A 13,117-nucleotide genomic window follows, 5' to 3' on the forward strand; every position below is an offset into this window, starting at 1 on the left:
CTTTCCGCCCTGAGCTACACAGCGCAACAGCATACCGACACCTTTGCACCTTCCCTTAGAGGCCAGACCAGGCCACCAAGCTGCATAACCGCGGTATAACTGCCCCGGCCGTGTAGCTGCAAAGCCCTGCCAACACATGCATAAACTAGCGGGGTTGAGGCTGCTATCCCACTTGGCGAGGCTGCGCGACTGGGGAACCCATTGGCCTTCTTCTGCCACCGTCACCACGTCTGCACCCTGAGACAGGTTGGACCCTTCACCAGAGGTAGCTTGAATTCGTGTCGCATTTCTAAGGCTTGCTGCATCCATACTACTATAGTTCAATGAGTAAGCAGTTGCTGAGGCAATGTACACTTCTACCTTGATAACATTCTCTAGCATGCGACACGAATTCTAGCCACCCCTGCTGCCTTGTCAAAGTCACCTGAGGTCAGCATCGAGGAAAGCACGTTTAGCAAAGGAAAAAGCAGATGGTATATTGCTCTAAAGGTGGCTTCGCTAACGCCATGTCATGTTATCATAACGCAGTCCTTCGCGCCCACACTCCAACCTGAAAGCTCGAGGGCCATCAGCCCGAGTTCGACAAAGAGAAGTACAGGGAATATGGTCAGAAAAGCAACCGTAATGCAAGCACGTATTGTTACGTACTGTGCCCATGCCAGACCCGCCGTAGCAAAACTGTCGAGAAGCAGGGCAAACCTCACAGCCGCGGTATTAATTACGCTGAGCAAACTACAGGTTCGTCAACATCGTGCCCCCATCTGGCACGCATCAGGGCGATTGAGCAGTCTTGACGACTACTCACTCTCTGATTTGCGCCTTCAACCCAGCATTCTCCCTCTTCAGTCTTGCGTTCTCTTTTCGCAGGCGGGCCAGCTCCTCTTCGCTCGTCTTCAACCGACGTTCCACCTCTTCGTTAGCCTTTCCCTTGCGAGCGCTGCTTGTCACCCTCTCCAGCTCTTCGTTGAATTTCACGTACAGTGCCTCGTTCTCCGCGTTTACGTTGCGGTACAACTGATCTAGGTGCTTGCATCGAGCCTCCGATACTTGTAGTGAAGTTGTTACGTCGTTTGAGATTCCCGAAGTACGTGCAGAGAGGGTTTCCAGTGTAGCTCTGAGCTTCTCTAGAGCAGCCACACGCGCTTCAGCCGTCCTTGCAGCTGTCCCATTCGTTATCAACGATGGAGCGGAGCTCTGGGTTGTCAGACGCGGCGTGCTTCTAGCATTCAGCTCTTGACCGATGGCACTCAGTTCATTCTGCAAAGCTTGCGAAGCTGTGTCGATATCGTGTTGCTGAGTTTGCAGTCGCTCGCGCAGCTTTTGAGGCGATTGCATCCTCAGCTTCTTGGGAGGGCTCCCAGTCAAAGGAGTGCTGGCTTTGGTCGGAGATCGTGGAGTCGAGGGTGGCAGTTTGACAGCGTTGCCGGATCCCGTTCGTTCATGCAGACCAGCACTCGTAGTTGGTCGTAGATTGGGGATGGCTGAGCTGTTCGGGAGGTTTAGAGGATTAGGAATGCCTGAAACAGTCTCGCTTCGCTTCTTTGTAGGGCTGTTTGACTTGATGGTGACTTCATCATCGACGTCTGGCTTCATCGTGACCGACTTTCCCCTAATGTGTGCTGGACGATCCAAGCCGACTGCAGGGGAGTTCTCCTTCCTGTCTGTCCTTTCCACCCGCAGCGGTGAGCCTAGTCGGGTAGGCGTCGGTATCGACGAAGTGTGTTTGTGTAAAGCCATTGTAGCGGCTGAAGGAGCCAGCGGGGACTCGCTAATCTGGCGTGTTTCGTGGCGCAATGCAGGATCGACCTTGCGAGGAGTCTGCGGGGACCACTCGGGTACATCGTCAGCATCCTGCAACGTCTTGAGATCGCTCAAAGAAGAGCGGCGCTTCTTGCGGGGAGGCCCAGTAGTGGGAGGTACCTCTCCAATTGTCCCAAGATTGCCCACGAACGACCGACCATTCGCGTTCGAGTTCGAGTTCGAGTTTGAATTCGCGTTCTCAAACGTAAACGCGCCGAGAACAGTCGGACGGTCGCGAGAGGACGGTCGCTTTGGCGATAGGCGAGCAGCAGCGTCTATCGAGTTGGAGCGACCAAGGTGCCCGGGACCAGCCTTCCCCATGCTGGGCGACTGGAGGTCTGTGCCATGGCTGTTCTTGCTCAATGAGCGCCAGAGTGAGCCTACCTTGGACTCATTCTCTGACTTGCTGTTCTCGCGTGTCAAGGTACCAAAGCCAAAACGTCTCCGCAGTGATGTGTTGGAGTTGAGCGAGCCGGCAGCAGCGTAGCGACTCTTTGAGTCCATAGAGCCATAGTTTGGAGTACTGAACCCAGGTGTCTCGGCTGGAAACAGGGCGTCGATATCTTGCACCAAGCGGTCCATAAGGGAGATGAAGTCGTTTGCGTTACCGGCAGGCACTAACATCTCGGCAAACGCTGCTGTGAGAATGCCTCGATCGCCATCGTTGCTGGTGCCATCGAGCAGTTCGGCTAGCAGATTGATGACAGCGCGGAACGCTCGTTGGTTTGGAGGGGCAAACTGGTCGAAAGTGTATTTGAAGAACTCCTCGAACTCATCAGGTGGCATGCTATCTGATCGCATCTGCAATGAGACCAATGTGGCGTGCGACAGCACAGGACCCATTCGCTCTTTCCAAGCGACACTCAAAAACTTCTCAAACACTGCGAAAAGTACATCCACAGACGATTGACCAGCGAGTTCAAGATTGGCAGGGTTCTCCAAAAGCGTATTGTAGAGTTCGTTGACAACGAGTTCATCGGCGACAGCTCTCGCCCTGACAGAGCGTCCGACTATGTTCCCTTTGCGTGCGTGCAGTGCCAGAGTCAGATTTGCCAAGGTATCTTCGAGCTTTGAGAAGGGATCGCTTGGGCCGTTGAAGGTGGCGCTCTTAGTCGTGCTGGAAGAGGTGGGGCGCGACATCTCCCCGTCATGGCTGTACGTACGATTCGGCCCAAGTTGAACCGGAGGTGCCATGCGCGGTACCTCTCCCATGGTATGCGCATTGCGTTGGAGTCTACGAGAGCCTCCCCCTTCACGGCCAATACTGCTCACACTGCCACCAAAGAAACTAGACAGCATCTTCACTGGAGAGTGTGGACGGCTCTTACTACCCGTCTGTGGTTCTGCCTCGTACATCTCCAGAGCGAGCGACTTCAGTATCTGTTGGTTTCGCGTCAGATACGCCTCGGCCAGTGTGTGGTTCTTAACGCTGTTCCGCAATTGGAAGTAATTAGCCAGGCGCTTTGTGAGAACGGGCCGGAACTCTTGGTCGGTCAATTTGTCGCGTGCCGTGTATCCATGGGCCCCATTTGACTCCAGCAGAAAGAGTCCGTCGCCGAGTATGGTGATGGTAACAGTAAGCTCGACGCCGCTGTCACCGACTTGAATGGGCTTGGTGAACTTAGACCCTTCGACAAGAATCTGTACTCTCGCAGGCTCGCGTCGACCTTCTACCTGCTGGCCAGCTGCCTCTTCCGCTATAGATGAGAAGAAACTGAGATCGCCTGGCAAATTTCGAACGTCCCATTTGCCGCCCTCTCGCTCCGCCTCTGGAAATCTGCCTTCCACACGAGCTTTGGTGAGCTCCTCGGTAACCTTGTGGCCTTTACCCTCATAGGAGCCTTGCAGGTAGAACATGCGAATGCCAAGCTTCTGGCGTTCTCGACTTCTCGGTCGTCCGGGCTGGCTGGCGAGCGGTACTGGGGAGATCATCTGCAGTATTGATCCTTCTGAGTGTTCACTCAGGAAGACATCACTGAGACTCAAGTATTGATGAAACATGAGTTCCGTAGATCCATCAAACGATTCGGCGAATTTGGGGTTGTCGAGCTCGGCGAGCAAACCACGCGCATTGATGGAACCATCCTCCGACTTTTGAAGAAGCACCAAGAAGTCCGTGAAGAGTACCATGATACCGGACACCGTAGCAGGTCCAGATAACTCCCCGTGATATGGTGGGGACAGCTCTACGCAATCAATGGCTGAGATCATTCGTCCTTTAGGGTTGAATCCCGAAGGCCACGAAGTCACCATTTTGCGCAAGCGGTCGAACACTCTGATCTGCTGCGCCGTGGGACCTTCTCTTGTGCAGATATCCGAGATCATGTCCCTTGCCTTGAGGAAGATCTTGATAGCCGGATGCCTGAGGGGCAGTTGCTTGATGATGTTGTCGATGTACAGGTTGTATCGTGGCAGGCGCTGAACAGGCTCGATGAGCATAGATGTGAGTCGCTGCTCGCCCGTCTCGTAGACTCGCTTGGAGAAACTGGAGGCTGTGTCTTTTGTGAAATGCTTCAGCAGCTGTGAGAAGTCGCCGTGGGCCGCCATGTAGTCGGTGTAGCAATCTGCAAATTGTGGAAGCCACTCAACAAGAGCCCTGGCAACGGCGGCCGCTCCAGTGACATCTGGTGCGTCCTTCTGTCCACGCAAGGGCGCGATGTAGACATCGTCTGTTGCTGTCTCAATGTCCTCAATGGCTCCGTTCTCCGACTCTTCCAGAATTATACGTAGAGCGTCCAAGAACTGCGAATTAACTTCTAGAATCTTGTCCAGACTGGGAGGAAACAAGCCTCTCAGTGCTTGTTCGGTAGGGCTCGAGCTCGAGCTCGACTTGTGCTTGGCCTTCTCACGGAACTCGACCGCTACTGTGTGTACCAGCTCGTCCAGTTTGTAGACATAGTTCTCTTCCGTGTCCAACAGCTCACACATCTCCCGTCGGAGAGTCTCTTTTTGTTTCCTCGAGAAGGATTGTGATCGGTTGAGGGCGGTCGGTTTGGAGGGTGCGCGGCGGAGTTTGGAGGTCGGGAGGAAGGCGCCATCTCCGAACAGTCTGACGACGGGCGCGTACTGTCCGTATCGCTTTTCGATGAGGTCTTCTTCGAGGTCTTCGAACTGGCCGGACTCGCGCGATTCCAGCTTCGTGACACTGCCCTGCGGGAGGACTACATCCAGATCTATCCAGGAAAGCGTCTGCTCGCCCAAAGCATGGCGCACGTCGATTATGACATCTGCGACGTTCTCGACCTTGATCATCCTAGCAGCGACAATGGCGGCATGCGCCTCGGAGAACAGCCTGGGGGCCATGGGCAGGTTGGTGGAGGAATCATACCGCCTCTCCCAAGCGCTCTTGATCTCCGCGGGCAGCTCGAGGAAGTACTTGTACAGGCTGAAGGCGAGACCGCGACATATCTCGTCGCCCTGCTCCTCGCGCGGCAGACATGTGACGGCATTGTAGTATGTGGCTGTGGGCGAGATGATCAGGCGGGCGAAGTTCTGGAAGCCGGCCGGGGTGAAGACGTGGGCCTGGATGCGCGAGTGTGTCGCCTGTGTGGAAGTGGCCGTCGGACCGTAGAAGATGAGCACGGGTGAATTGGAGAGCAGCTCGTCGGTCGTGTAGAAGAGCGACAGGTCCTCAGCGGACAGGGCCGCGGGCTCGGGGTTGATGACGACCATGGTGCCAATTGCGCGGAAACGAGTGACGGCGACGGCGGGCAGCAGTCAGACAGTGAAGAGGCAATTAGGACGGCGGGTGCATGGCTGGGCGCAGCGGCAGAGGGGCAGGCGGTGTTGTTGTCGTCCGAGTCGGTGGTGCTAGGAAGCCATTGGGGTAGAGAAGGGACAGTGGAGGCGCGTCCCGGGACTAAACAACAACAAATCCCATGGATCTTGTTGAAGCCCGAACCAAGAAAGCGGTCATGCGGCTGCGACCAAGCGCGGGTGGGCAGCTGCAGCGCGAATAACCAAGGTGCCACAGGTGCGACACGCCCGAGCATGGGGTTCCCAGCAAGCGGCCGCAGTGACAAGTATTTTTGGCCTGCAAATGATGCCCTTGCAGCGTATCGTCCGATCCGTCTCTCTGCTAGCTGCACATCGCCGCACCCCGCAGTGTCCACAAACAAAAAAGCACCGTCGTCATAGCAGCTGCCGCGATGAGATGAGGTACAACAGACTTTGAGACTGTCAGCAGCGTAAATTGGACGTTGTGTGCGTTGAGTCAAGACATGGCTACGCAGCAAGATGAAGGCGGTGTGCCCTTCTCCATTGCCCACCAGCAGCAGCACTTCCGCCTGCTCGAGCTGCCCCCCGAGATTGTTGAGCTGATAGACGCGCCCAACCCGCCGCTGTAGGTGCGCTGACCTGTCGTTTCCATGCGGACACCCTTCTCATCATACGCGCTAGGCTCTCCATCAAATCCCAAGTCCAGTCTGCCGCTTCTGGCACGTCCAACGCGAAGCCTGCATATGCAGTACTTTGTACGCCGAACAGGACCTTCCAGCTGCGCCAGGTCCAAACCTCCAACTCGCTCTACATAGCCCAGCCTGCGCTCGAAGCCCATGGCAACGAGATACCCACCCCTGCCACGCGCGCCATTGCGCTGTGCACCGCGACGCTCGAAGCCCATGCATCCACCGCGTCTGCCACCGCCCTACTGAGAGAGGCACTACCGGTATACGACATTGTTGCAGGAGACGTCGACGCGACTAGCAATGGCAGGAGCAAGGCGAGCATGTTCGGCGATATGCCATTGTCGGATGGGGAATGCCAGGTCGGATGGGACGAGCTGATGGCATTCGAGGCGGACGGAGGATCATACCAGCCTTCGCCGAACGCCCTCTCACAAGTATGGAGGTCCATCAACGCCGCTGCACTGGCCGAGGGCATCAAACTACAAGCGCAGTTCTTGACCAACGACATCACCAAAGCCGCAGCTGAAGAAGGGCATCCGCCAGGCCTTGTAGAGGCCATACTGGCATACCTATCCACAGCAGACAACGACAAGAACGGACCGTGGTCGTGTCTGGATCGGGAAAAGACTGTCGCATTTACTGGCAGGACATTGCTGGAAGCCAAACGCGGCGCAGACTTCCTCATCGCCGACTTCACCGACACGTGGGAGGACCGCCTGCCCGAAGTATGGCGCAAAGACGCGCAGCTCGGTGCCATCGAAGGCATCTACGACTTCCCATCCGATACCACGATAAGGGCAAAGAGCAAGGCCGCCACAACTGCAGGCGGAGACAGTTCAGTGGCAGCCATGAAGCCCTCAGCGCGCAAGTGGCACGAGAAGTTTGCCAAAACGAGAAAGAAGTGAGCATGGTCGCGTTGGTGATAGCGCAGTCACGTGATCCGGCGCGTTATCAACGCGTCTTACCGGGATCGGGAAGTGCAACTGCCGGCCGCTTGCTAATGCAAATTTCACAAGCCGCCAGTGGCTAGATGGGTAATCACTCCCCAAGCATGCAAGGCTGTGCCACGCGAAACATAGATACCCCAAACTATATCTTTACATCGTCTTCGAGTGACATTGTTGTTTTTCTCTCCAGCGTATGAAGCGTGTTCAATCTATCGCATCCATTCTCAGAGCCCCACCTCGACTTGCTCTGACATCGTTTGGAAGGCAGTACTCTACAGTCAGCCCCAGACTGCAACGCCCCGCAAACATGGCAACGATCTCAGGAGATGACGGTCCTACTGCACCAGCCCCTCCTGTAGTCAATGACCCAGACTCCACCCCTGCGACCAATGAGGAAAAGCCTCTGCCCAAACTCTCTGCATCCGAGTTTCGCCAGTATAACAGAATGGCGGAGCACATGAACTATTTCCACGACAATTTCAGGGCGACGTGGAAGGTTCTGTACGGAGCGTGCGAGGCACAGAAGAGGCCCAAGAACATGTCCATCCGCCAGTTCATTAGCATGGGCCAACAATTCTGCCGTTAGTTTCTCCCATAACTCAGCCAAAAGGTATCATCATCTGACCATCCCCATATAGATCACCTCACAGTGCACCACACAATAGAAGAGCAGCACATCTTCCCTGTCCTGGCTAAGAAGATGCCCGCCTTCAAGAAGGAACTCGAGCTCCTCACCCAGCACAAGCAGATCCACAAGGGTCTTGATAAGCTAGAAAAGTACCTTGAAGAGTGCGAGGGTGGGGAGCGAGAGTTGCGTTTGGGCGAGTTGAAGGAGATATTCGATTCTTTTGGCGAAGTTTTATGGCAGCATCTGGATGATGAGGTCAAGCAGTTGGAAGCCGAGAATATGAGGAAGTATTGGAGTTTGGATGAGATGAGACGGATTCCTATGTAGGTCATCAGGTCGGATTGCGATGGGTGGCGAACGAGCGAAGGCGAAGGCGTTAAAGTAATGACGGCTGGATGAGTACCTGCAATCTTATGACACTTTTCTCACTGTCCCTGCCAACCGCCACTGCGCGATGCACTGACATTTCAAAGAACCCTTCAAGCTCTTGCATCCTTAGGCCTCCAGACCCCGAGACAAAACACACAACGATGCAAACGACGTTCAACAACCCATAAAACGATCCACATACACGGGCTAACACACTAGCGCGGCCCCTAGTTCACGCCTCGAAACGGGTGACAGCAGACCAAACGTTCCCTGAGGCAACTTCATGTTCGTTTCGCACTATTGATTTGTTTTGGATTGGGGATTCAGGTACAGGGACCGGGTTGCTGGGAGGGGAGCCGTCACACTAAATTTATTTGTGAGTCTGGGTCAGGGTCTACCGCGTGAGATGTTGCTGTTGATGTAAGAATGAAGTGGCGATGTATGGCGATGAGTCTGTGGGTAGGATGGAGATGGACGTAATGTGAACGATGTGGCGCACGGGAACTGTTCATGTATCGATAGAAAGAATGCAATGACTGCTATTGTACATGCTACATGAAAAAAGCAAAAGGTCATAAAGCTTGTATAAACTTCCAATATATGCGCAAAAGCAGATGGGTATGATGAACACCAGAAAAAGCTTTTGCCGCCCAGTAGTGTATTAGTACCTTTCCCATCCCCACAAACGCCTTCGCTGTAAAAAATATCGCATCAATCCGCTTCAAGTCCTGGCGCTCACTTCGGAAGCTGCAAACCGATCATACTCCTCTTCTTCAAACTGAGGAAGCGTCTCGGGCTGCGGAACTCCCAGTCAATTCTTGGTGTCCAGCCACCCTCTCCGACGACGTCGGGTATACTAGGCGCACCGCTATCGCTTCGTTGGTGATATGCTGGTTCAGGCGCCTCCGGCCCATCCCCTCCTGTTGTACGGCTGAAGACGCTCCTCGTCGGACTTTTGCTCATGCTGAAGGTCGATTCAACCGGGCTAGGGAGTTGCTGCCATGGCCCTCCCAGTCTTCGGACGATTCTCGCTTCCTCGCTCTCCCGCCATCGTTGCTTTTGCTCCGCGGTCGCAAAGGTAGCTAGTGTGCTGGTGGACTTGCTGATGAACGAGGATAGGCGTTGGGAGATGATGGAGCTGCGCGCTGATCTATCTGCCGTCTTTGGTACTGCCAGGGAGCTGCGGGCCGAGTTCCTGTTCAAGTCCATGTCTGGTGGCGCCAGGGAGCTGCGCGAAGAGTTTCCGAGATCTATCTCTATAATCCTGGGGGCAGGGAGCTCCTCCACCTTCTCGTTCTCCAACTCTTTTTCTTCGTCTTCACTGAAAGACCTGGCCGACTTGTTGTCATCTTGTACGCTGTCCGAGGAAGTAGGTCGCGAGTCTTGCATTTCCACGTCACCCATTCGTGATCTAGCGTAGCTACCAGGCCCCTTTGCGCCATTGGGGATGTGCCAGCGGAGGTCTACGCGAAGTATGGCGTACATGAGTACCGTCTGGATCTCCACGAGGAAGTTGAAAATGTAGAATGGTGCCTTGCCGAGATACCCTGGTAGAGGTTGTGATCTCGGGACTGGTGTCTGGAAAGCAACACCACAGCGATACCATGCGCCAATAGAGAGGAGTGTGGTGCTAATCATCAGGACTATGACTTTTGTACGAAGACGGCCCATACCGAAATGATCGAGCGGCGAATAGGGAATGAGAAGCGTGAGCACCGTCATCGGCAAAGGTAGTGTAGCGACGATGGCCAGGAAGGTTGCGCCGTACTGCTGGAAGCCGCGGTCCGTCGCTCGAGTTCCTGCGTTGGGAGTATAAAAGCTCTGAACTGTAGCTGTAATGACAGCGATAAGTGTCAAGCCGATCAACGCGTAAAGAGCTTTGAACACGATGCCAAACGCAGGATGCCAACCCACCGACGGATGTGTCGACCTTACTAGGCGCATCGCGAAAACGAGATTGATGACGAATAGTATAAGAACACCTGCTGCGATGAAGATCTGTGCAGCAATCCCAAGTGGAATGTTGGTTGGATTAGAGACCGATGCGAGTCGCAAGATTGATGTCAATATGCGTTCCATGCAGAAGACTTCGGAATAGTCAGCATCCATTTCATCCAGAATGTGGCTATACATACGGAAGATGAAGAGGTTTGGTAAGAACTTGTGACCTCGTGCTCTGTTCTTTTGGAATATCTTCATGTGTACTGCTGCTCCGACCATGAAGAAGAACATGAAGACAGTTTGGGCAGGAATATCGACGCGTTTCACTGGAGGACCACCCAGAGGCCATACCATAGGAGCATATGGTGGCGCTTGTGATGCCTTTTCAACGTCAGCGACTTTGTCTCTCTCCAAGTTCCAGACCCATCAGATAAGCCTGTGGGTGGGGTATACTTACCACGGAAGGTGGCATGCCGCCTTGTGATGCCATGGTATCGCTACTTGTGTTTATTCGACTTTTCGGACCTAGTTTGCGCCGGCGATAGGCGATGCGTTGGAGATGAGAGTCGAGACTAGTCAATAGTCGGAGTACCAGGACGTCGAAGCGATACGGGGAGCTTCGCGCAGCGAGGCGCAAGCCCACCATATATGTTGCGCCGCACCATTTAAATCATCACTCCACTTGTGTCAACACGCCTGCAGAACACTTGTGCTATGTTTTGTCCATGCGTCCAAACAGTAGTGTGGTGTTTGATGTTAGTGTCTGAATCGCGAAACCGAGACACCGATCGCTATTTCGGGACTGCCGCTAGAACAACGTTAAGAACTAATACCACGTTCTGACCACGGGAGCCCTGTACATCGAATGTCAATGTTCGATGACCCCAATCTGCAGTGCCAAAGTCATCGATCTCACACAGACGTCGGTAGCTGGCTTACATGCTCGAATAAAGCGACGTCACACCTCAGCTGCAAAACAGCCCGATCAGGCCAATGTTGCGACGGACCAAACGGCTTGCGACTTAAAATTTATTTCATTCATCCTGTCCATCTCTTGCTCAGGTATTCACCGAGACTGCGAACGTATGCCGTGGACCATAGTCCGCATCCATGAACATTGCTACGACTTAGGAACCGAGGCGTTTCAAGGAGCCCCACGAATACCTGGACTGTATGCTTTAGCTGACACTGCCTCTGGTGGTCTATTCCACATCGTTCCCCGGCTCGCAATTTGAAGTCTTCGCAGGTTCGGAGGCCTGACGTCTGTCATCGAACGCTGTCAGGCATGCAAGAGCCGAGTCTACCGAATACCCAGGAGGCGCTCGCTGTCCCAGTACATATCACTCTATACTCTCCAACCCCATTGCTGATCTCCAGGGTCCCCCGCCGTCTTAATCTGAGTAATATGAATCGTCAACGTCGTTAATAAGGGCTGGCAATCTTGCCATCACTCTCCGTCTCGCTTTGACCGTCCAGGTGTGTTGAACATCAAAATCGGCTGATCTTGTCTCAAGATGTGGGTACTCGGTTGGACTGGTAGTGACCAGTCTCAGCAGTAACATCGTTGTCACGATCTTCTTCGTGAGCTTCCTCGTATAGTGTCTCATCGCCCAGTTCAGGGGCATGTCGATCATCTGTGCCAGCCTGTAGAACGTTCTGACATCTCGTCAATGTCAGTTGTCCGAGTCCTACGTGAGTTTGGGCGTTTTCAAGTCTTGACGAAGTGTTCGCACCAACGATCATAGGTGTTTTGCCGACAACTAAAGCATTTGCGGTAGTCGTAGCCCAACCCGCCGATAAAGGTGGTGACCCAGCTCGTAGAACTAGTTCGCGCTTGATACCGGGCTTCTGTCTCTTGGTCGGATTGGCGATCCTTTGGCGGTTGACACTTTTCTTGGGAACGAGCTTTAGCTCGGAACCGACAAACCCGTCAAAAGCATCTCGAAGGTTTGGACAATATCGCTGCATGTTAGCAGGTAGTTGCGTGGGTCTCTCCAGGGGCTCTGTGCGCATTGCCATTGGTTCGGTCTTGGGACGGCCGACGGAATCTGGCGGTTGTGTTGTCTTCGGTATCAGCCTACTCTTCGTGATGATGACGCCGCCTGAAGTCTGCGTGAAGGTCAGCAGTGTCAGCGTTGACTATCGTTGACATACGGAGATGTGCAACGTATTTGTAAGACGTATTTGGCTATCTTCGATAGGGTCCACGACCGCAATGGGAGCAGCAACGTCGAGAGTAACATCCTAAAGTCAACAGCGTTAGCTGGCCGCAAGCTACCGACGATGAAACCCGTAGAAGCTCCTTACACCCGGTAGGGGTAGTCCATCCAGTGTAGTAGTCCGCAGCAAAGCGAGCTCATGTACTGGTAGACGCCGTTTCCGAGTGCTCGAAAGCCCGTTGCGAAGTCCTTGTGTGCCGCCGCTAACAGAGGCTAGACGGAGGTCTGGTGGTGATGAACGTGGGATCTCGTAAACAGATGGCGCATTCGCGAGACCAACCAAGACAGATCGATCTTCTTCGATGTTGGTATCCAGCGGCTTGTCGGTAGCTGCAGCTTCCTCACACAAGTTGGTTCCGATGACTTCTGCCTCGGCAGATGATCCTGAGGGCAAGATTGCTGGCTCCCTGGCCGGTTCCTTGACTGACACGTCGCGATGTAATCTGGAGAACGGGGCAGCGGAGTCTACCACGTCCAGATCTTGTATAGGCGGTTTAAAACGCGACGGACGGTCTGGCATCCCTCCCACACATGAAAGAAAGGCGCTCAGCCGTAGACGATTGCCGACGAAATTAGCATCGTGCGTCATGTTGCCTGAGACGGCGGTTCACATGTGAGTTAGTGCGAGCGAAAGGCTGTGTGAATAAAGTCGCATGTCGTGTACACGACAGCTTCAGAGCATGCTGTATGCTGCAGCGAAGTCGAGGGTTGCAGTCGCGGAGACAGATGGTGGCTGCCAAGAGAGCCATGATGACGCGGGTCCCGAGGTCCATGCGCCTAACGCGTCGCGAATCTCTCAATGTTGCG

The 13,117-nt window shown here is 54.2% G+C and overlaps 5 protein-coding genes across 5 annotated transcripts; 2 read left to right on the plus strand and 3 right to left on the minus strand.

Annotated features, from left to right (window-relative positions):
• Positions 1-801: 801 nt before the first annotated feature.
• Positions 802-5,472, minus strand: J4E78_001022 (uncharacterized protein; the record flags this gene model as incomplete). The annotated part of the gene is made up of 1 exon (XM_049361683.1): positions 802-5,472. One exon carries the CDS (start codon positions 5,470-5,472, stop codon positions 802-804), a length of 4,671 nt encoding a protein of 1,556 aa, XP_049226966.1.
• Positions 5,473-6,020: 548 nt separating this feature from the next.
• On the plus strand, positions 6,021-7,111 carry J4E78_001023 (uncharacterized protein; the record flags this gene model as incomplete). The annotated part of the gene is made up of 2 exons (XM_049361684.1): positions 6,021-6,142; positions 6,199-7,111. 2 exons carry the CDS (start codon positions 6,021-6,023, stop codon positions 7,109-7,111), a joined length of 1,035 nt encoding a protein of 344 aa, XP_049226967.1.
• A 349-nt stretch (positions 7,112-7,460) lies between these two features.
• J4E78_001024 (uncharacterized protein) lies at positions 7,461-8,108 on the plus strand (the record flags this gene model as incomplete). The annotated part of the gene is made up of 2 exons (XM_049361685.1): positions 7,461-7,734; positions 7,792-8,108. 2 exons carry the CDS (start codon positions 7,461-7,463, stop codon positions 8,106-8,108), a joined length of 591 nt encoding a protein of 196 aa, XP_049226968.1.
• Positions 8,109-8,885: 777 nt separating this feature from the next.
• Positions 8,886-10,581, minus strand: J4E78_001025 (uncharacterized protein; the record flags this gene model as incomplete). Its single annotated transcript, XM_049361686.1, has 3 exons — positions 8,886-10,237; positions 10,286-10,472; positions 10,549-10,581. The coding sequence occupies 3 exons, from the start codon at positions 10,579-10,581 to the stop codon at positions 8,886-8,888; spliced, it is 1,572 nt and encodes a 523-aa protein (XP_049226969.1).
• A 1,019-nt stretch (positions 10,582-11,600) lies between these two features.
• J4E78_001026 (uncharacterized protein) lies at positions 11,601-12,899 on the minus strand (the record flags this gene model as incomplete). Its single annotated transcript, XM_049361687.1, has 3 exons — positions 11,601-12,200; positions 12,246-12,335; positions 12,399-12,899. 3 exons carry the CDS (start codon positions 12,897-12,899, stop codon positions 11,601-11,603), a joined length of 1,191 nt encoding a protein of 396 aa, XP_049226970.1.
• Positions 12,900-13,117: the final 218 nt, after the last annotated feature.

Source organism: Alternaria triticimaculans (assembly GCF_023758025.1).
Source record: "Alternaria triticimaculans strain BMP 0046 chromosome Unknown scaffold_1, whole genome shotgun sequence".
Lineage (NCBI taxonomy): Eukaryota > Fungi > Ascomycota > Dothideomycetes > Pleosporales > Pleosporaceae > Alternaria > Alternaria triticimaculans.